Source organism: Canis lupus, chromosome 1, assembly GCF_011100685.1.
Source record: "Canis lupus familiaris isolate Mischka breed German Shepherd chromosome 1, alternate assembly UU_Cfam_GSD_1.0, whole genome shotgun sequence".
Taxonomy (NCBI): Eukaryota; Metazoa; Chordata; class Mammalia; order Carnivora; family Canidae; genus Canis; species Canis lupus.
The window spans coordinates 122,698,277-122,720,919 of NC_049222.1; the positions used below are offsets into that span (position 1 = coordinate 122,698,277).

Consider the following 22,643-nt stretch of genomic DNA (forward strand, 5'->3'; position numbering starts at 1 on the left):
ACCCCCACCCCCCCAACAACTACTTCTCATTAAAAATATTCTATGCCCTGGTGTCTTTAGTACAGAAGTCTACCGATCACTGAAGAAGAAATAGAGTCAATTCAATCCAAACTCTGCTAGAAACATGAAGATGAGGGAAGAGTTCCTAATTTATTCTGAGGCCAGCATTACCTTTAATTTGAAACCAGAAAAGACAAAAGAATGGAGGAAGGCACATTAAAATTTCTCATGCACATTAGATGTGAACATTCTTCTTTAAAAAAGATTTTATTTATTAATGAGAGGCACAGTAGAGAGAGAGAGAGAGAGAGAGAGAGAGAGGCAGAGACATAGGCAGAGGGAGAAGCAGGCTCCATGCACCGGGAGCCCGATGCAGGACTCGATCCCGGGTCTCCAGGATCACACCCTGGGCCGAAGGCAGGCGCTAAACCACTGAGCTACCCGGGCTGCCCAGATGTGAACGTTCTTAAGATTTTAGCAACTTGTATCCAACAAAACATAAAGAATATATCACAGCCAAGTGGCATTTATTGTAGGAAGGAACACAAGCACAGTTTAACATTTGAAAATAAATCAATGTAGTCATTTTTAAGAAAAAGGAAAATCCTATAATCTCAGTAGATGTAGAAACTAATTTGACAAAACCCAACATCCAAACATGGCAAACTTGTAAAAAAAAAATAGTATTCATAGTAAAAATCCATGGTGATCTAGGAATAGAATACAATTTTGTCATGGTGATAGAGAGTTTCTGTGAAAAACCTGCTAACATCATCCTTAATGGTGAAAGAGGAAGCACTTTTCCCATAAGATCAGGAACAAGACAAGTACATTCATTCTTACCACTTTCATTCACTTCTATGCTGGAGGTGGTAGTTGGTGCAATAAGACATGAAAAGAAAAAACAATAAGCCAGCGTATATTTCATAAAGGGAAAAGCTAAACTGTATGAATTTGCTGACAGTATCCACCTAAGTAAAAATTATAAGGAATCTACAAGAAAACAGCTATTGAACTTATACAGGGGGTTAATAGGGTTGCAAGAAAAAGATCAACGTGAACGAGCACACTGCATTTCCTTAAACTAGCAATAGTGAGAAATTTAAAGTTAAAACCACTCACTTTATGATAGCATCAGAAGTTCTAACCACCGACAGATAAATTTGGTGAAAGATGTGCAAGTCCTGTAGACTGACACCTAGAAGACACTGCTGAGAGAAATCGGGGACTCGCAGAAACGAGGGGACGTACGCCACGTTCATGGGTCAGAAGACTCAATGTTGTTAAGCTGTCAATTCTCTTCAACTTGATCTATGGATTTCACGTTATGTCCATGAAAATCCTAGATGTGTTTTGTAGAAACGGACACGTTAATTAAAAATGTATACGTAAGTGCGAAGGTCCTAGGGTCGCCTACATGATTTGGAAAGGAAGAATCCAGTTGGAAAACCTGCACTAAGTAGAAAGGGAGCAGGTGCGTTGCCAGTTGCGCTTGGAGCTTTATGGCCTGGAGCTTTATGGCCAGGTGTGGAGCCAGTCGTCCACCCATATCTCATTGCCAAGGTGAGTCCGTCTGTGCACACACTGGGTGTTGGCCAGCTGATCTCCTGGGGTCCCTTTCTTCTACCACACCCCCCTCTCCCCAACCATCTGGGATTTGGCTCACAGACCACACCCACAAGCCTTCTGTGGGATGTGCTGGAGCCCCAGAGCCTCCTCCTTGTGAGGGGAGAGTATCTTCTCACTTGGAGCAGCCCATAGACAGGAGTGCCCGCTGTAGGGGAAGAAACCCTTTCCATCTCTGCCTTGAGGCAGGTCAAACTCTGGGGTGTAAGGGATCCTTCGGAGCCTCCCAAGGGTCCGCCCCAATGTGCCGCTCACTGGGAATCACGCCCTTGCCGTCTTCTCCCTTCTCCTCCTGCTTCCCTGCCACCCCTCACTGGCTTCTTCAGAAGCTCGTTCTCAACAAGTCGGTCACACCCAAGGGAAGCAAGTGCTGGCGGGGACCTAGTGGCCTCGCTGCCCCTTTCCTTTCCTCCCGCCCCGTCCTTTAGGGATTCGGGGCTAGGCTTCCTGTTTTGGAAGAAACCTCCTCCAGGTGTCTCCATCAACGAGTTCTGCTGACACGCGGGCCTCCTTCAGGAGACCAGCTGCCTTGTGTTCAGAAAGGAGCCTCGTTCACCTGTGTGTCCCTGCCGCTCATGCACCTGGCGACAGACACGGTAGCTGCTGGATGACCCAGCATTCCTGGACTTGCATCTCCTCGTGAGGTTCTGCTCTAAGGGAGCATAAGGCGCCACCTGAGGACGTTGTGTTCTCTGCTGCCTCCCTGACGTGGACGGTTGGGATATCCCAGAGGGCAGCTGGGGGGAAGCTGGATCCTTGCTGCTGTTCTTGGTCCAGTTTCCTGAACCCTGGGCTTTGCGTGAAAACCTTCCTTCCCCCGTGTCCCGCCTGATGGCAGCTCCCACGTTACACACTCCGGTGCTCTGCGATTAGGCAATAATGCGATTGGAACTAATGCCGCAGAGATGATGGTCTGCGGGGCCTGTTCATAAAACTGCTTCTACAACATTAAGCTCAATGTGGAGAAAGAGTAAACAGACCTATTTCTTTTTTCCCCCTTTTCTTCTGTTTTACATAAAAAGGGAGTTGGTCTCAAAGCAGTTGTGGGTTTTAGGAGTCCTCACGTCTGCTCAGCCTGTCGCTTTCGGGCCGAGACGCATCAGAGGAGCCTTCCCCTGGGATCCGTGTCTGCCGTGCAGCTGGGCAGGCTCTGCAGGCAGATCACGTCCTCGCACCTTGGGCAGCCCCTCGGATGCTTTGCCAAGCTGGTTCCCGGGGACCTGGTGACAGCGGCCTCGTACCCTCCTCCCTTCCCCCTCCTGGGTCGCGTGTGGGTGGGGAGGCAGCGCAGCGTAGGAGGGCCCCTCAGAGCAGCTTAGCTCTCAAACTTCTTTGCTTCAGCCCCTTTACGAGAGTTCTGAGGGCGGCCATCCCTTTTCGGCCTGCAAGGCCTAGAGCTTTCACACAGCTGTCAGAGGCTGTGGAGGGCAGAGGCAGGATCAAATCCTAAATGGGTATAAAAAGTCTGGATTGCATCTCCCAGGAAATTAAAGTATTCAAAAAATTCATGGAATCATTTGAAAATCTGGACCGCAAAGGTATTCCTAAGAGGCAATTACATAGCAATATAAGGCTTTCTTAGGAATGAGGAAAGTCTCACATATACATCCTAACCTTACATCTAAAGGGAGCTGGAGAAGGAACAGCAAACACAACAGGAGAAGAGAATTAATAAAGATTAGCGCAGAAACAATGATATAGACAGTGAAGGAAGGTGGAACAGATCAAGCGTTCCACCGTTCAGAGAAGAGACGGCTTCCCAGGGGAATTGTACCAAACATTTAAAGAAAAACAAGTGCATATTCTTCTGAAGCTGTTTCAAAGAATAAAAATGGAAGGAAAACTTCCAAACTTGTTTTATGAGGCCAGCATGACCTCGATCCCCAAACCAAAGGCCCCACCAAAATGGAGAATTACACACCAGTATCCCTGATGAACAAGGATGTCAAAATTCTCAGCAAGACACTAACCAAGGAACTAACAATACCTTGGATGGATTATTCATCACAACCAAGTGGGATGTATTCCTGGGCTGCAAAGGTGGTTCAATCGATCAACGCGACAGATCACATTAATAAAGGAAAAGACAAGAACCATAGGATCTTCCCAATTGATGCAGAAAAAGCATTTTATAAAATAAGGCAACCTTTCTTGATGAAAACACTCCACAGTGTGGGGTTAGAGGGAACATATCTCAATATCACCCAAACCATTTATAAAAACCCCACAGTGAACATCGTTCTCAATGGGCAAGAACTGAGAGTCCCTCCCCTAAGATCAGGAACACGAGGGATGTTGATTCTCACCTCTGTTGTTCAACACAGTAGAAGTCCCAGCCTCTGCAATCGGCCAACAGAAAAGAAAGAAAAGGCATCCAAATTGTCAAAGAAGAGCTCACTCTCACTCCTCCCAGATGACATGATTCTCTAGGTGGAAAACCCAAAAGACTCCACCCCAGAATTGCTAGAAGTCATACAGGAATTCAGCAATGTGGCAGGATATGACATCAATGCGTGATCTGGCTCAGAGGACTGAAGGGCTCTGGCCCGGAGGACACCTTCCCTTTGCCCCCCACCCCATCTGCGCAGATCCACACACACGAGGGTCCGCGGGGGCTTCCTGCAGGCCCGGCGCACTCTGGCCAGGCTGCGCCCCGGGGCTCCGTGCTTGCTGGGGTGGGGGGGGCAGAGCAGCGCCCTCCCCTGCGCGCAGCAGAGGCCCCGGGGGAAGCAGCGGGTCCCCGCCCGGCGCTGGGAGTGGGGCACGGGGTGCCCGCCGCGTCCGAGCTCCCTGCGCCTCGGCCTTGCCTGGGGCTCCCCGGCGTCACTGGAAGTGGCTTTGCTCCCACCGCGTGGCCTGTCGTCTGCGAGGTTCCTGGAGATGTTCTGAGGAGCTCGCGCGACGGAAATGCCTGGCTCCCGCGAGCCACCCCGCCCCGCCCCCCAGGCAGGTGCCCCCGGGCCTGCGGGCCTCGCCCCGGGCTGGCTCCTCCGTGGGCTCCGCGGCCAAGCCTGAGGGCAGCTGCCAAGGGAACCCCGGTGGCGGGTCCGGCGTAGGCAGGGGGACGGGGGAGCAGCCGTGGCCGGAGCAGGGCCTGGGGGACACGGCGCCCCTCGCATCGCTGACGACCTGACCCACGGAAGCCGCACAGACGCCGCCTGTTTATCCGCCCAGGCCTCCCCCCTGGAGTCCTCCTGCTCAGGGCCGCGCGTGGGGGTGACGGAGCCTCGTGCACCTGAGGCCCCAGCCGGGAAGCCCTGGGGGAACACGGACGGAGTCTCTGCTGTCCCGGCAGAAAGGGGGCCCGAGAAGGGATGTGCGCCCACGGCACCCCCTTTCCCCGCCGCCTTCCAGCCTCAGGTCCGGTGGGTGCCCCCCAGGGGAGCAGGGACAGCCAGCTGCCGGCGGGAAGGGGCGTGGGGGCAAGGGGAGACCCCAGGCAGCTCCCAAGGCTGCGGCGCCCCAACAGAGCTCCGGCCACTGCGGGGCGCCCCTCTCCCAGGAGCTCCCACCGTGGGGGCGTCTCCGTGCTGGAGAATTCCAGGGTCGTTCTCCCGCCGATGGCTCGGTTCATGGGGGGCGGGGGGGGGATGCGTGCGTGTGTGGCTGGGGAAAGGGGGTGTTCTCCATACTCCCCGTAGTGTATTCCCTGCATCCCTCCACACACACCTCTGCACCCTCCCTAGAGGTTCCCCAACCCCAGCTTAGTCCTGGAAGCTGGACACCCCTTCCCTTGAAACCCTAGGAGTAAAGCCCACCCTTAGCCTTTGAAGCTCTCAAACCCAGAGACAAATGCTGCCAGGACGGAAGTGGGGAGCTCGTGGAAAGCCCCTGATGTTGGACTTTGGCCAAACATTTAGCAAATATTAACTCAGCACCTTGAGCTCTCCCCAGTCCAATGAATGGAGGGAGGGGCTTCTGTGGGCCCAAGGCTCAGAGATCCCGCATCAAAGGCCAAGGAGAGAGGCCTCTTGGCCTTTCAGGAAAGTCCAAAGTAAGCTCATCTTAAGTGAGCGGGGGCTGCGGTAGAGGGCTGGGGTTGCAGGTGCAGACGGAGGCTGGCAGGCGGTGGGTGTGGTGGACTGCCCTCAGGGAGAGCATGGGGAGGAGGAGAGCCCTCAGGCTCTAGGCCAGCCCCGGTCCGGAGGCAGAGGCTAAGGCCACCTAGAGTGAGGCCAAAGACTCCAGAGGAGCAGAGTATTAAGGAAAAGGCTCCAGAGCAGCCGAGGGTGAAGGAGGAGGCTCCAGAGCAGCACAGGATGAAGGCTCCAGAGCAGCACAGGATGAAGAAGGCTCCAGAGCAGCACAGGATGAAGAAGGCTCCAGAGCAGCACAGGACGACCGCCTCGGTGTTGACTGTTGTGACCGTAGTGGTCACAGTGGTGGTGGCAGTGGTGTTGGCGAAGAGGACGGTGATAGCGGATGTGGGGATGGCCCAGGAGGGGTTTGTGATGGTGGCAAAGGCGGTGGCGCACAAGTTGGTGAAGACTTTGGTGGACAGTATGGCAGCTACCAAGGAAGAGAGGATGACGGCTGCTGATGCAGAAAGGACGATGACAGTAGGGAAATCGTGGGTGACAGGGGTTATGGAGATGTACCTGGAGATGGTGATGTGGAAGACAATCAAAAGGTTGGTGCAGAAAGTGACAGCAGTGCTGGGGGAGATGATAGTGGAGCAGATAACTGTGGCATCGGCAGTGCTGCCGGTGGTGGCAGCGGTGGTGGCCATGGCACTAAGGTGATTGGAGATCAGAAGGCAGGGGCTGGAGGGGGGTGCGAGAGGGGGGACATGCTGGGAGGGTTACCTGAGGCGAGGGGAGTGCGGGCCTCCGTTGCCTGCAGCTGTGGCCCAGCAGGTGCAGGGCCTGGGTCTCCCCGGGTCGCAGCCCGGCAGGTGCAGGGTCTGGGTCTCTCCGGGTCGCGGCCGGCAGGTGCAGGGTCTGGGCACCCACGGGAGAGGCCAGTGCCAGGGGCGCAGTGCCAGGAGACCTACGGGCTGCGGGGCCCGCCCCCGGCGCCAGGTGTCCAGGGCCCCTATGAACCACTGAGGCACAGAGAGGCTGAGTCACGGCCCAGGCAGCACAGGCGGCCTAGCGGGCTGCGACCCCGGGGGCGGGACTCAGGGCGCTGGCGCCGAGCGGGGCGTCCGCAGTGGCCGGGGTGTGCGTGAGCTCCGGGTCACGGGCTGTGCGCCCCTCCTGTGTGCGCAGGGCGCGTCCTAGGAGGATGCAGGTGCCAGCACCCCGCCCCGCCCTGCCCGCCGGAAGGTCCCTGGGATGGGAGGATGGTAAAGATTCCCCAGGGGCTGGAAGTTTCCTTAGCCTTTACGAGAAGACACTGGGAGACGCCGAGGTCGCAGGGTGACCTCCCTACTGCTGGGAGGGCAGGGACGGCCGCCCGGCCCGGGCCTGGGGCACAGGGAGGCGGCACCTGCTCCCCTAGGGCGAGGGGTCAGGGCGGCCCTGCGCTTGGTCAGGACAAGTCAGCGCAGATGGCCGTGGACACCGGGGTTTCAGCACCGGCCACCCCCCATCTGTCAGGAGTCGCGGCTGCTGCCACAGGGCCGCGGGGGCCGCAGGGACATGTGCCCCGGCCTGCCAAGGAAGACAGGCCTGCCGGGAGCCGGGGCCACAGGGCAGGACCCTATAGAGCCCAACAGAGAAGAGGCGGGCCTGAGGCTGCGAGCGAGCGCATCCGGGTTCTGCCAAGGCCCCGGGTTCTTTGTTTAGACAGGGTGAGGCCAAGTGTGCTGGAGCCTCCCCTTCTCCGAGCCTCCCCCTTCTCGCACGACCTGGTCCAGCTCAGAAGCCCTGCTGCCTTCCCGGGTGGGCCTATGTGGAGGAGGAGAGCCTTCAGGCTCTAGGCTCTAGGCCAGCCCCGGCCAGGCAGCAGAGGCTAAGGCCGCCAGGAGTGAGGCCGAAGACTCCAGAGGAGCAGAGTATTAAGGAAAAGGCTCCAGAGCAGCCGAGGGTGAAGGAGGAGGCTCCAGAGCAGCACAGCATGAAGAAGGCTCCAGAGCAGCACAGGACGACCGCCTTGGTGTTGACTGTTGTGACCATAGTGGTCACAGTGGTGGTGGCAGTGGTGTTGGCGAAGAGGACGGTGATAGCGGATGTGGGGATGGCCCAGGAGGGGTTTGTGATGGTGGCAAAGGCGGTGGCGCACAAGTTGGTGGAGGCTTTGGTGGACAGTATGGCAGCTACCAAGGAAGAGAGGATGACGGCTGCTGATGCAGAAAGGACGATGACAGTAGGGAAATCGTGGGTGACAGGGGTTATGGAGATGTGCCTGGAGATGGTGATGCAGAAGACAATCAAAAGGTTGGTGCAGAAAGTGACAGCAGTGCTGGGGGAGATGATAGTGGAGCAGATAACTGTGGCATCGGCAGTGCTGCCGGTGGTGGCAGCGGTGGTGGCCATGGCACTAAGGTGATTGGAGATCAGAAGGCAGGGGCTGGAGGGGGGTGCGAGAGGGGGGACATGCTGGGAGGGTTACCTGAGGCGAGGGGAGTGCGGGCCTCCGTTGCCTGCAGCTGTGGCCCAGCAGGTGCAGGGCCTGGGTCTCCCCGGGTCGCAGCCCGGCAGGTGCAGGGTCTGGGCACCCACGGGAGAGGCCAGTGCCAGGGGCGCAGTGCCAGGAGACCTACGGGCTGCGGGGCCCGCCCCCGGCGCCAGGTGTCCAGGGCCCCTATGAACCAATGAGGCACGGAGAGGCCGAGTCACGGCCCAGGCAGCACAGGCGGCCTAGTGGGCTGCGACCCTGGGGGTGGGACTCAGGGCGCTGGCGCCGAGCGGGGCGTCCGCAGTGCCGGGTGTGCGTGAGCTCCGGGTCACCAGCCGTGCGCCCCTCCTGTGTGTGCAGAGCGGCGTCCTAGGAGGATGTGGGTGCCAGCACCCCGCCCCGCCCGCCAGAAAGTCCCAGGGATGGGAGGATGGTAAAGATTCCCCGGGGGCTGGAAATTAGCCTTTATGAGAAGACACGGGGAGACGCTGAGAGGTCCCAGGGTGACCTCCCTACCCTGGGAGGGCAGGGACAGCCGCCCGGCCCGGGCCTGGGGCACAGGGAGGCGGCACCTGCTCCCCTCAGGCGAGGGGTCAGGGCGGCCCTGCGCTTGGTCAGGACAAGTCAGCGCAGATGGCCGTGGACGCTGGGGTTTCAGCACCGGCCACCCCCCATCTGTCAGGAGTCGCGGCTGCTGCCACAGGGCCGCGGGGGCCGCAGGGACATGTGCCCCGGCCTGCCAAGGAGGAAGACAGGCCTGCCGGGAGCCGGGGCCACAGGGCAGGACCCTATAGAGCCCAACAGAGAAGAGGCGGGCCTGAGGCCACGGGCGAGCGCATCCAGGCTCCAAGGTCCTGCCTGCCTTTGTTTACACAGGCCAGGCCAGGCACTCTGGAGCCTCCCCCTCCTCCAAGGCTCTCCCTCCCGGGAGCCTCCCCCTCCTTGCACCACATGGTCCAGCTCAGAAGCCGCGCTGCGCTCCCGGGTGGGCTCACCTCCCTCCTCCCCGGAACCAGCCGGGCAGCACCCCAGCCTGGTGCTGGTGACATCGGGGCCACCAGTTGGCGCTGCCCCCCCCACCCCCCGGGCAGCAGAGGGGCTCTCTGGGCCCAGAGCCCGTTTGTGCGTGAACCTGCTGGCGACACAGGTGCGCCGTGGGGAGGCGCCGCCCACCCTGGGCCTGTCCCCCCGCGTCCCTGCGGTACAGACGGCAGGCGAGGAGTGGGGAGACGCAGCACCGGCTTCCCGCCCCGCGTGAAGTCACGAGTCAGGAGCTGGGCTTTCAGCGAGGCCCCGGGTCCCAGCCCTTCTGCGGGGTCGGCTGATGCTCTACCTGCTAATGAGGCCCCAAGGAGCTTCACCCAGGGGTGTCTCGCACTGAGGCCTCGGTGGGGAGCCCCTGCACCCAGCCAGAGGTGGGCCGCGTCCACCGCCCAACACCGGCTGGCTCCCCAGCTCTGCGCAGCCCTGGCCTGTGCCCTGCGCGGCCCTGCTGGGCTCCGGGGGCCCGGGGGTGCCATTTGCACCACGAGGCCTCCCTAGCCCCTGGCGCTTCTGGGAAGTCATTCAGAGCAGCTGGGGAGCTAGGTTCCCTGAGGGACACTGGGGGGGACGGGGCCTCTCCTGCCCCTTTAGCGCATTTCCTCCCCACCGGTGAGGGCAGCCCCGGGCAGCCAGCCCCGCAGCCTCCAGAGGGCCTGCCAGGACTGCCCGTGGTCTCCCTGCTCCCCAGCACAGCGGACGGCCAGAAAGCCGGCATGAGCCGGGTGTGAACGACACAGCGGGGACCCGGGAGGACCGCTCGCTCTACCAAGGGACCTACCGTGAAATGAGACCCGTGGGTTCTCAATACTCGAAATGCAGTAGTGTTTGACACAAAACTCATTTTATTGGCACAGCTGCGCAGCACCTGGGACTGGGTAAACCAAGTCACACCCCGCGCCCCCTCCTCTCTCGGTGACTCGCGCCAGGTGCAGTCCGGTTGCTGTTAGGACGCTAGTGCATTACTGTGACCTGTGTGTGCACGGGGCTCGCCCGTCCCGGCGGCTCGCTTCCAGGGTGGCGGATGGGCCTGGACTCTGCGCCAGGGCTGCAGTGGGGGGAAAGGAGCCGGGGCGCCACGGGTGTCCTGGCAGGTCCGGGACGCAGGGAGCCAGGGCGGGGCAGGCGCACCCGACCTCCTCCAGGCCCTGGAGCACCCTGCGCGGCCTCCACACCCCACCGGTCAAGCAGACACGTTGGGGGGATGTGGGTGGCGCTTGGTGAGCTCCAGGGCAAATGCAGCAGCTCAGCCCGCATCGTGGCTATACGTGGCAAGGCGGGCAGGGAGTCCGTGCACGGTGGGGACCCCGGGACCTCAGGAACTGCGGGGGCCAGAGCGCGGGACACTCTGACCGCTCCTAGGACTGCACAGAAGCCCTGGAGCCTGCCCGTGGCCACACTGCAGACCTGCAGACTTGTGGTAAGGGCTCCGGGTTCTCTCCCAGGACCGGGAGGGTACCGTCGCCTTAGAGCCTGGTGCTGGAGGACCCTTGGGGGGAAAGATGTCAGCAGACGTTACTGAGCAACAGGGTCTGCCCCCCGCTGAGTCGAGGTCCCTCAGGGATGCTTGAGGACTCGGGCGTCATGGAAGGGAGGGGCCCTTCCCGCCTGGGGTCCAGCTGAAGCCGGGGAAGAAGCAGCAGCTCCCGGCCTCTTGGGCTTTACTCCCGGGGCCCGTCGGGTGGCCCATCAGCGCTGTGCTCCCCACGCGCCCCACCTGGGCAGAGCCCACGCTGCCCGTGCCCCGCTTGCCTGCCTGCTTCCCACCCCTGTGGCCAACAACTTCCTGACCTCAGGGAGCTCCTCAAAGCTCATCGTTGCGAAGGTCCGTCTGTCCCGACGTGCAACCCCCTGCATTTCCGCGGCTGTGTCGCCTCTCAGGTCGCAGCCCTTCCCGGGTCACTTGGAACTGCCTTCGCAGCCCACATGCAGAGCCCCACTGGCGTCAGTAGGAGCTGCTCCTACAAAAGCCAGAGGCGTGTATGGCTGAGAGAACATCCTCCAGGGCCACCCTGACCCCCGCCAGGTGCCCGCCTCCGATCCCCTCGGACCCTCGGGAGCCCAGCCTATAGCTGGTGTGTCTACACTTCACACGCGGGACTGGGCGAGTGTGCTCAGGGGCCCAGGGCGGCAACGAGCAGTCCCCGCATCCAGTGCCTTCCTCTGCCCCATCCCAGGGCCGGGATCGAGGCCAGGCTGTGTTGCCCCCCGCCAGGCTCCAGGCCCCGGGGATGCGGGAGCCAGCAGAAGGCCGCAGACGCCAGGAGGCCTCCGCGGGTGGCTGGGGGGAGCGCGTCCTGGCTTTGCTCCTTCCTGTCATACAGCAGAGGTTAAGCAGAGGGCAAGGAAGACCTGTCCGGTCCGATTCCATCTGCTTGTTAACTAAGTGCCACCTGCTTCATCCGAGCCAAGAAACGGCCCTCAGGGCTGGGTGCCCTCTGTATGCATACGGCCGAGCTGCTGCCGTCCACGCGAGACTCGGCCTCGACACTAGGAGGAGTAGCGTTTGGGTGGAAATAGTCCGATGCTCATTAACACTCTCCCTTTGAAATGCTTCCTTTGAGGTTCGTCAAGGAACCCGTCCAAGAAGAAGCCATCATGATGGTGCTCTGCTCCATCGCTGAGGAGAGGAAGAAGAGAGCTAATGAGAAGGGCGCAAGTTTTTGGGCTTTCTTTGTAGGTCTGTTCAGAGCCCAATCCAAAGAAACTGTTGGTAAGTGCAAGCTCCGCGGGGGGCGGCCAGCCTCCAGGGCATCGTACAAACAGCCCTTGACACCACAGAGACCCCACGGAAGGGTGACCCGTGTGCGATGCTTTGAGCTGAGGTTGCTTCTGTGACACGGTCTCCGTGTACCTAACTCATCCTATGGGAAACACGGGCTTGAGTGTGAATGTCTCAGGAATCCGGGCATCCTTGCAAATGGCACGTGTCCACGCAGACCCGGGGCGCCTCTCCCCGCAGGGACGTGTCCCAGCGTCCGACAGTGGGGCTGTGCTGGGTCCCCGCCAGCCTCCTTGCCCTGGCACCATCACGTGTCCCTGCAGAGGGAGCTGAGGGGAGGCTGGCACGGCCGAGGGGGCCCTTCTCCACTTGCTCGTGGGGAGAGACCGCCGGGTCCGGGAGCAGACGGTCCCAGGCCGGAGCAGCAACAGCCGTCCAGGTGCAGAGGAGCGCACCTGCCGCCGGCTCGAAGCATCTCTCGGGCGTCGTGGGGGACGTTCAGCAGACCTTGGGAACGACTGCTTTCCCCTCCCGGGTCCTCTTTCCTCTGCAGCCGAGGGGCAGCCTGGCCGGGGCCGCGTTCTGCCTCCGGGCCCGAGGCCTGCCTGGCTGCGTCCCGGGGAGGAGCGGGTTTCCAGCTGCGTCCACGCCGGGCCTCCTGGGAGGCTGCAGGCTCCTGCCTCCTAGTGGGGTCCACCCAGGCCCGGGCCCCTCTGGCCCCGGCGTCTCCTTTCAGAGAAACCTTCACTTGGACCGGGCCGTGGAAGCACAGAGCGGTTGGCGGACCGTGTGGGGAACCCCCCAAACCCCTCAGCCGCTTCCGTTCCCCCCACGTTCCCATCTTGTGTCCCAGACCTTCGGAGGAGAGGGGTGCCCGGCTCATGGCACCTTTTCAGGGACACGTGACTTCCATGGGGCCTCCCTGGGGATGCCTGCCGCGATCTCTGCTTAAGGGGGTCCTTGCCAGGTTTGTCCACTGTGACCCCAGCGTCTCCCTTGTCCAGGCTCTGCCCTTTCAGGGTCACTAAGTAGCTGAGCTGCATCCATTAACATCTCATCATGATGCTTAAGAATCATGGGACTTCTTATTTTTAATTAAAATATATTTAGAGATTTTTCAAAGAATGCTGGGCTTCCTCATGTATATTTTTTCATCTTAAGCATTTTTATTATGTTCGATTTAAACTGAATAACTTCCATATAGCATATTGTTAGTTGGGGATCCAGCAGCTTATATAATACCCACTGCTCATTAAATCGCAGGCCTCCTCACTGTCTATCACTGAGTACTCTCTCCCCTCAACCCTCATCGTCTGCAACTCTCAGCTTGTTTCCTATGATTAAGAGTCTTTTATGGTTTATCTCCCTCTTTGATTCCATCTGATATCATTTTTTTCTTTCTTCTCTATGACCCTTCGTTTTGCTTCTTAAATTCTACATATCAGTGAGATCATATGATAATTCTTTCTCTGAGTTACTCACTTCACTTAGCATAATACCTTCTACTTCCATCCATGTTGCTGCAAATGGTGAGATCTCATTCTTTTTGAGGGGCCAGCAGTAGTCCATTGTATATACACAGCACCTCTTCTTTATCCATTCACCTGTGGATGGACATCTGGGCTTTTTCCATAATTTGGCTATTGTGAACATTGCTGCTATAAACATTGGGGTGCAGGTGCCACTGCCAATCACTACATTTGTATCTTTGGGGTAAATACCCAGTAAGTGGAATACCTGGGTTGGAAGATAGCTCTGTTTTCAAGATTTTGAGGAACCTCCACAGTTTTCCACGGTGGCTGCACCAGCTTGCATTGTCACCAACATTGTTGAGGGTACCCCCTTTCTCCACATCTTCACCAACATTTCCTGTTTCCTGACTTGCTAATGCTTGCTATTCTCACTGGTGTGAGGTGTTATCTCACTGCAGTTTTGATTTGTATTTCCCTCATGTGGAAATGAGGAGCATTTTTTCATGTGTCTGTTTTTCATGTGTAGGTCTTCTTTGGAGAAATGTCTGTTCATCTCTTCTGCCCATATCATGACTGAATTGTTTTTCTTGGGTGTTGAGCTTGGTAAGTTCTTGATAGATTTTGGATACTAGCCCTTTATCAATAAACATTTTCAAATATCTTCTCCCATTCTGTAAGCTTTCTTTTGGTTTTGTTGACTGTTTCCTTTGCTGTGCAGAAGCTTTTTATCTTGATGAAGTCCCAATAGCTCATTTTTGCTTTTGTTTCCCTTGTCTTTGGAGACGTGGCAAGGAAGAATTTGCTGTGGTTGAGGTTAGAGGTTGCTGCCTGTGGTCTCCTCTAGGGTTTTGATGGGTTCCTGTCACACATTGGATCTTTCATCCATTTTTAAGTTTTTGTTTTGTTTTGTTTTTGTATGTAAGAAAATGGTTCAGTTTAATTATACTGCACGTGGCTGTCCAATTGTTCCAAAACCACTTATTGAAGAGACTGTTCTTTTTCCATTTAATATTCTTTGTTAAAGATGAGTTGACCATAGAGTTGCGCGTCCACTTTTGGGTTCTGTATTCTGATCCAACATGTGTCTGCCCTTATGCCAGGAACATACTGTCTTCACGATGACTGACGGCTTTGTAATAAAGCTTGAAGTCTTGAAACAAGACAATAAAACTTGTCTCCACCTTTGTTTTTCTTTTTCAAAATTCCTGTGGTAATCTGGGGTCTTTTCTGGTTCCATGATAATTTTAGGATTATTTGTCCGGGTGTATGAAAAAAGTTGATGGTATTTTGATAGGGATTGTATTAAATGTGTCGATTGCTCAGGGCAGCATAGATATGTTAACAGTATTTGTTCTTCCAATCTATGAGCATGAAATGTTTTTCCACTTCTGCATGTCTTCCTCAGTATCCTTCATGAGTGTTTTTTTTTTTAATTGAAGTTCGCCAACATATAACACCCAGTGCTCATCCCATCAAGTGCCCCCCTCAGTGACCATCACCCAGTCACCCCATCCCCCTGCCCACCTCCCATTCCGTTACCTCTTTTTTGTTTCCCAGAGTTAGAGGAGTCTCTCATGGTTTGTCTTCCCTCTAATTTTTCCCACTTAGTTCCCCTCCTTTACCCTATAATCCCTTTCACTATTTCTTATATCCCTGTATGAGTGAAAGCATATGATATGGTCCTTCTCTGAGTGACTTACTTCACTCAGCATGATACCCTCCAGTTCCATCCACGTTGAAGCAAATGGTGAGTATTCATCCCTTCTAATGGCTGGGTGATATTCCACTGTATCCATAGACCACAGCTTCTCTATCCATCATCTGTCGATGGACACCGAGGCTCCTTCCACAGTCTGGGTATTGTGGACATTGCTGCTAGAAACCTCGGGGTGCAGGTGTCCTGCCGTTTCACTCCATCTGTATCTTTGGGGTAAATCCCCAGAAGTGCAATTGCTGGGTGGTGATGTAGCCCTATTTTTAACTCTTTGAGGAACCTCCACACAGTTTTCCAGGGTGACTGCACCAGTTCACATTCCCAGCAACAGTGTAAGAGGGTTCCCTTTTCTCCACATCCTCTCCAACATTTGTGGTTTCCTGTCTTGTTAATGTTCCCCATTCTCACTGGTGTGAGGTGGGAATCTCATTGTGGTTTTGATGTGTATTTCCCTGATGGCCAGTGATGCGGAGCATTTTCTCGTGTGCTTGTTGGCTACGTCTTCTTTGGTGAAATTTCTGTCCATGTCTTCTGCCCATTTCATGATTGGATTTTTTCTTTCTTGGGTGTTGAGTTTAGTAAGTTCTTTATAGATCTTGGATACTAGCTCTTTATCTAATAGGTCATTTGGAAATATCCTCATGAGTGTTCTATAGTTTTCTAAGTACAGATCCTTTGCCTCCTCGGTTAGGTTTATTCCTAGGTATATTATGGTTTTGGTGCAATTCTTTGAGGGATCAGCTTCCTAAATTCTCTTTCTTCTGTCTCATTGTGATTGTACAGAAATGCAAAGGATTTCTGTGCATTGATTTTGTAAAATGCCACATTGCTATTCCTGTAGGAGTTCTAGCAATTTTGGGGTGGTCTTTTCGTTTTTTCACAAACTATCATGTCAGTTTGCAGAGATAAGAGCTTGACTTCTTCATTACTAGCTGGATGCCTTTTATTTTATTTTATTTTATTTTATTTTATTTTATTTATTTTATTTTATTTATCTTATCTTATTTTATTTCTTTGTGGTCTCATTGCTGAGGCTAGGACTTCTAATACGGTGTTGAACAACATAGATAAGAATGAACATCCCTGTCATGTTCCTGACCTTGGGGGTAAAGCTATGTTTTCCCCCAAGGCGAATGACAACTGCTGTGGGGTTTTCATAAATGGAATTTATGATATTGAGGTATGTTCTATCCCCACACCACGGAAAGTTTTCAAGAAAGGATGCTGTACTTTGTCAAATTAATTTTCTGCATCTATTGAGAGGATCCTATTGTTCTGAATCTTTCTTTTATTAATGTTGTGATGCACATTGATTGATTGGCAGATGTTGAACCACCCTTGCAGCTCAGGAATAAATCCCACTTGGTTGTGGTGAATAATCCTTTCAATGTACTGTTGGATCCCACTGGTTAGTATCCTGGTGAGAATTTTTGCATCATTGTTCATCAGGGATATTGGTCTATTGGTCTCCCTTCTGGTGGGGTCTTTGGTTTGGTATCAGGTTTTGCTGGCCTCACAGAACAAGTTTGGAAGTTTTCCTTTCATTTTTACTCTTTGAAAAACTTTAGAGGAATACATATTAATTCTTTAAATGTTTGGCACAATTCCCCTAGGAAGCCATCCAGCACTGGATTCTTGTTTGTTGGGAGATTTTGTATTACTGCTTCAGTTTCCTTGCTGGTTATGGGTCTGTTCAGGTTTTCTAGCTCTTCCTGTTTCGGTTTCATTACTTTATAAGTTTTCAGGAATGCATCCATTTCTTCCAGATTGCATAATTTGTTGGCATATACTTACTCATGATATGTTCTTATAATTCTATTTCCTCGGTGTTGGTAGTGATCCCTTTCATTTGTGATTTTATCTATTTGGGTCCTTTTTTTCATTTTCAGAAAGCAGGCCTAGGGATTCATCCATGTTATCAATCCTTCAAGAACCAGCTTCTAATCGCGCTGATCTGTTTCACTGTTCTTTTGGTTTCTGTCATTGATTTCTGGTCTTATCTTTATTATTTCTCTTCTCCTGATGTATTTCCTGTTCTTTCTCCAGCTCCTTTAGATGTAAGGTTAGATTGTGTATTTGAGACTTTTCTTGTTTCTTGAGAAAGGCTTATATTGTTGTGTACTTCCTCTTCAGACCATCTTTGCTCTATCCTAGATATGTAGAACAGTTGTGTTTTCATTTTCATTTGTTTCCATTAACTTTTTAAACTCTTTATTTTTCTGGTTGACTCATTCATTCTTTAGTAGGATGCTCTTTAATCTCCAAGTATTTGAGTTCCTTCCAAATGTCCTATGGTGATTGATTTGTTTTCAGAGCATTATGGTCTGAAATTGGGATTGGGAATATTCCCAGTCTTGTGGTACCAGTTGAGACCTGCATTGTGACCCAGTATGTGATCTGTTCTGGAGAATTTTCCATGTGCAGTTGAGAAATGTGTATGCTGTTGCTTTAGGATGACATGCTTTGAGTATATCTGTAATGTCCACCGGGTCCAGTGTGTCATTCAAAGCTGTTGTTTCTTTGGTGATTCTGCTTAGATGATCTCTCCATTGCTGTGAGTGGGGTGTTAAGAGTACCCTACCGTTATTGTATTATCAATGTCTCTTTAATTTTGATATTAATTGGTTTCTATAATTGTCTGCTCCCATGTTACAGGCATCATTTACAATTTTTAGACCCTTTTGCTGCATAAACACTTTAATTATGACATAGTGTCTTTCTTCATTTCTTGAGTCTTTAAATTCTAATTTGTCTATAGAAGGGTTCCTACTTGAGCTTTCTTTTGACGTCCATTACCATGATAGATGGTCCTCCACTACCTTACACTCAACCTGGAGGGGTCTGGTCTTTGAGTCTAAAATGAGTCTCCAATTCCTCTACCATCTTGAAAGGCCTCTCACCGCACTTTTTAATGAAGAAAACTGGCATCCGTGTGGTAGCCATGGGCCAGCAAGGGGTAGCCACCATCCTTTAGGCAGGGACCCAGCTCCCGGTCACTCACAGGCTCCCTGAGCCACCCTCATTCCTGCCTGGCCCCAGAGGGCACCCGAGTGTGATTCCCCTGCTCCAGGGCCCCTTCCTGTAGCAAACCTGCGGCCCACCCGACCAGATACAACCGTCCCTCGACACAAGCCCTCGAGTCCCAAAGTCGTGCACCTGAAACTGGATCCTAAATTTTCCTTTAAAAATGTCGATTATGCCCCTTTGGGGTCACGGGAAGAGTAGGAGTTGGGTAACCTACATTGGATGATTATCACCATACAACTCGGGAGGGCTGGCGTAGACAACCACTGCCTCCAGTATACAGGTCTCCTCTGTCCCCAGTCCCTTAACCACGTGATTTCAATAGACATTTCCAAAGTTCAGGGACAAAGAGCGTATGATGGGGAAGACCCAGCCCCAACACTGAGATGATTCTCCTTGAAAATGCACTTGCTTCTCAGCTCTCTGCTTTCAGATGAGAGGGTTCTGTGGGAAGCAGGAAACCTCCAGGCCCTGGAGAAGATTTTATTTGGCGCAGCTGCGAGGAGCCACCTTGTGCTGCACCTGTGAGGGCAGAGCTTAATGATGGGCATGCTGGCTGTCAATTGTCTGAGCCAAATGGGCCGAAGTCCCCATAAACCTCTGCCGACTGTGGGTGGAGGGGACATAAGGCTGAGGCTGTGCTGGCCTGCTCGGGAATGTGCCCACTCGTCATGGCGCGGGCGTGCTCCCAGGAGGAACCTAGGCCTTTGTGTATGGATAAGGCCCAATTTATTCAACCTTCCTTGTTTTTAGAGGAGAAGGCTTGGAGTCCTTTAGATGCATGGATTAGCAGACTCTCGAAGTCAGTTCCTCAGGCCCTAATGGAGCTGCCAGCTGATAAGAAGCAAAAGCTCTTGAATGAATGTAAGGGCATCATCAGGGATCTGAAGTACACAGATGACAAGATGCTGAACAGACTGGTCATGGGTAGTGAGGACCTGAAGCAGCAGCTGATGTGGAAGCTGAAAAAGTACCTCAACGAATAAACTTCAGTACGTTGACTAGATGATTCTCCTGACCTATAGCACAGTAGGCCAATCAGATGGTTCTCCTAATTCATAGAAGGTGATTGGGAAGTTGGGGTAAGCCTCACCCATTCATTATTCATGTGTTGGGCTCAACTCTCTGAACCCATGAGATATGAGAGTCCTGGTTCAGAGGTCCCACACTGATGTCCCCGGGAGCCTCTCCCACCCCCTGGCCTGCCTGCCTTTATTCCTGGGAAAGACACTGACCCAACTCCTGACCAGAGTTGAAGCAGATGGAGCAGCCCTTCCTGAGTGAAGTCACCTGGGACCAGCGGGGTCCTGGGGTGCCCTGGGATGGGCTTTGGGCCCAAAAGGGCAGAGCAGACCTCCAGTCCTGTCTAACTCGGGAGGAGAAAACACTTTCCTGGCTCTCCCTCCGGCTCTCCCCTCGCTTCCTGTGCTTTAGTGTTTCCTTCTGTGTCTCCTTTGCAAAATCTTCCTTTATTTATTCTTTTAACAGGTAATAAGAGCCTGGTGCAAAACTCGGAAGACTCCAGAGAGGACCGATGGAAAGGCGAGGCTTACCCCAGCATGCAGGCCTACCCCAGCCCCCTCCCCAGGGGCAGCCACTGTGCCCCGGTCTTGGGTATTCCCTTACTCCCCTTGAAATGGTCTTTGGAAACCATTCATTTCCTTGCGTTTGTGTTTATTGATGAAAGCTTAGAAAAATCCAGAAAAGAATCAGGAGACCACTATCAGTGTTACCACCCAGAAAATCATCCTTAAAGGAATGTGTTAAACATTCCTCCAGCTTCAGCACACCTTCTAATACCACGTGTCGGCATCTCCAACATACTCACATTCTTCCCGTTCAGACTTCTTTGAACATTGTTACCAATTAACACTAACATATGTGACGTCGTCCTTTAAAATGTTTTGTAAATATGCGTCATGGCTGTGGAGCATCCCGGCACTGAGCCGGGTCCCCGGTGTGGTTTTCCCTGCTGCAGCGAACATTTTGTGTTAACCTCCTTCCTTCACATCTTGGACTCGCACAGACACGTTCCCCAGAGTAAGACTGCCGGAGCCAAAAGTCTGCGGTGTTTCTGAAGGTCTTATGTTCAATCAAAGTTCTTTCAAGACAGGGAGTGTCCATAAGGTGCCCTCCCCGCCATCAGGGTCTGGGGTACACATCTCACTGCATCTGCACCAAGACACAGGAGGATGGTGCATCAAAATTCCTCATTAGATGGGTGATTATGGACATCCTGGTGGGATTCGGTTTTCTTTGCTAGTGGGGGTGACAAGGCCGGGGTGGCCTCCTGCTGGCCCTCTCCCCAGGTGGTGTTGACGCACGCCCCCCAGGCCCAGTGGCTGACTCCCAGCAGGGGGTGAGGGGGTCCCAGCCTGAGCAGAGGGCTGGCTGTGGGCTGGCCCCTACGCTGGCAGGGTGGTGGCCAGGTGGGCAGTGACAACGGGGTGGCCGGAAACAGCAGGGGGCTGCCAGCAGGGCAAAGAGGCAGCCGAGGAGGAGCCTTGGTGGTGGGGGGGGACCCGGTAATTATAGAAAGAAACCATCTGTTCAGGCCAGTTATTAACCTGCTTTGGGTGTGGACATGACAGCGCAGAGCAAGGCTCTTCAGAGGCAGATAGTTGTATTTTTAGCTGGAATGAACGGTCTTATTTTTCCATCTTCTGAGATGTCTGGGTTGGACGGTCCTCTCCCCATTACCTATTGAGAGGAACCATCCAGTGGGCAAGGCGGCGCATCCTCTCTCTTCCCTCCCGCCTCCCTGGGTCACCTGCCAGGCCAGGAGGTGGCTCCTCAAGGATGCCCTGTTAGGACTTCCCCTGGGCAGGGGGCTGGGGTCTTCCTGAGGTTTGAATAAGCCACGAACACAGCGTCACCATATGTCCTGCAACGTGTCTGCAGAGAAACCAGAACGAGTCTCGATCCCAAACAATCAACATATGGCAGTGAAGATCCGCCAGGACTGGCCTAAACCACCCCGGGAAGGGGGCTGTGGGGAGGTAAATGGCTTTACTGGCCAGAGGAGGCTTCTCGGAAGACTTGCTAACAGCGGGTCAGGAGGCGAAGCTGGGGCCCAGCCGCCTGACTCGCAGCTTCAGGGCAGCTGTGGGGACCCCAGATGCTGGCAGGCACAGGGAGCCGCAAGGGGTTTCTCTCCAGTACTGACGTGGTGGCTGTTTCTTTCATTCGTGTGCGTCTCAGGGACGGCCTTTCCCCGTTCTCCTTTGCAACGAAGCAAAAGCCTGAACAATTAATGAGTGAACGTCCATACAAATGACCAAACCCGCCTTTCTTTTTCTCTTCTGGTCCGAGGTGCTTGGGGAGCCGTGGGCTTTGGTGCAGACGTGGCCAACCCCAAGAACCATACCACGCACAAGCAGTCATGAAAATGGCACAGAAATGGCATCAAGAAACCCCAGTCACGGGGGATCCCTGGGTGGCTCAGCGGTTTAGCGCCGCCTTCAGCCCAGGGCGTGATCCTGAAGTTCTGAGATTGAGTCCCGCCTCGGGCTCCCGGCATGGAGCCTGCTTCTCCCTCTGCCTGTGTCTGTGCCTCTCTCTCTGTCTTTCGTGAGTAAATAAATAAAATCATTAAAAAAAAAAAAAAAAAAAAAAGAATGGAAAGAAACCTCAATCACAAAGATACGAATCTCTTAAGGGAGTAGACCCCAAGTTCCTGAGGAACATGCGCTTTGCCAAGAAGAACAACAAGAAGGGCCTGGAGAAGATGCAGGCCCACAGTGCCAAAGCCATGACTGCACGTGCCGAGGCTAAGGCCCTTGTGAAGTCCAAGGAGATTAAGCCCAAGATCCCAAAGGGCAGCAGCCCCAAGCTCAATCGAATAGCCTACACCGCTCACCCCAAGCTTGGGGAATGTGTTCATGCCCGCATTGCCAAAGGTCTCAGGCTCTGCTGGCCAAAGGCTAAGGCCAAGGCTCAAACCAAGGCCCAGACTGCAGCTGTGACCCCAGCTCTGGCTACTGCTCCTACCTCAGCAGTGCAGGCTCCCAAAGGTGCCCAGGCCCCCACCGAGGCTCCAGTGCTGGGCTTCCGTGTACACGGGCCTGGTGTCCTCCTGTGCTGTTTGTACAAATAAACCTGCGGCAGGATCTGTCAAAAAAAAAAAAAAAAAAAAGAAAAAAGAAAAAAAAAAAAAGACCCAACCCAAACTGGCAGGGCCGTAGGATGACGACGCACACGGAGCGACCACACGCGGGGACACCGTCCTCTGGGAGAGCGACTTGAAGAAGAAAAGGCTCAGGAACCAGGAAGCTGCACACTTTCCAGCCAACACACTGCACTTCAGGGAGACAGGACGAGACAAGAATCTCAATGGAAACAGATCAAGATGCCCAGGGCCCTGCTGTTTGGGGCTGTGGGAGAGGAGGGAGCCGCCCCAGGGCCGAGCACCAGGGAGGGAGTCAAGGTGCCTCCTGGGCAGCCTCATCACTGATTTTAACGCGGAGGAGATGGGGATCGGCCTCTGGGATTCAGATCGGCCGCCTACACCGCATCTGCCCCACAGCAACTTCACACTTACAGG

General features: G+C 54.2%; 2 protein-coding genes and 1 non-coding gene across 6 annotated transcripts; 2 read left to right on the forward strand and 1 right to left on the reverse strand.

Moving 5' to 3' along the window:
- Positions 1-5,530: 5,530 nt before the first annotated feature.
- Positions 5,531-21,789, forward strand: LOC119870993 (protein C19orf12 homolog). Of its 4 annotated transcripts, none has more exons than XR_005354828.1 (4): positions 5,531-5,620; positions 11,733-11,881; positions 18,854-19,092; positions 19,589-19,757. XR_005354828.1 is itself a non-coding variant. In XM_038529551.1 (4 exons), exons 1-3 carry the CDS (start codon positions 7,627-7,629, stop codon positions 19,084-19,086), a joined length of 810 nt encoding a protein of 269 aa, XP_038385479.1. In that variant the 5' UTR covers positions 7,080-7,626; the 3' UTR covers positions 19,087-19,092; positions 19,589-19,757. The 4 variants fall into 4 exon arrangements, 3 of the variants coding, with proteins under 3 accessions (XP_038385478.1, XP_038385480.1, XP_038385479.1); XM_038529551.1 differs by lacking the exon at positions 5,531-5,620 and adding an exon at positions 7,080-8,054; XM_038529550.1 differs by lacking the exons at positions 5,531-5,620; positions 18,854-19,092 and adding an exon at positions 6,926-8,054 and having other exon boundaries at positions 19,589-21,789.
- Positions 9,994-13,341, reverse strand: LOC119870992. The gene is made up of 2 exons (XR_005354830.1): positions 10,960-13,341; positions 9,994-10,657 (listed from the first exon to the last, which is right to left on the reverse strand). It is a non-coding gene; the product is annotated as a collagen alpha-1(III) chain-like (transcript).
- On the forward strand, positions 21,714-22,202 carry LOC119869838 (60S ribosomal protein L29-like; the record flags this gene model as incomplete). Its single annotated transcript, XM_038529553.1, has 1 exon — positions 21,714-22,202. A coding segment is annotated over one exon (483 nt), but the record flags the coding sequence as incomplete, so codon positions are not given.
- Between the last annotated feature and the right edge of the window lie 441 nt (positions 22,203-22,643).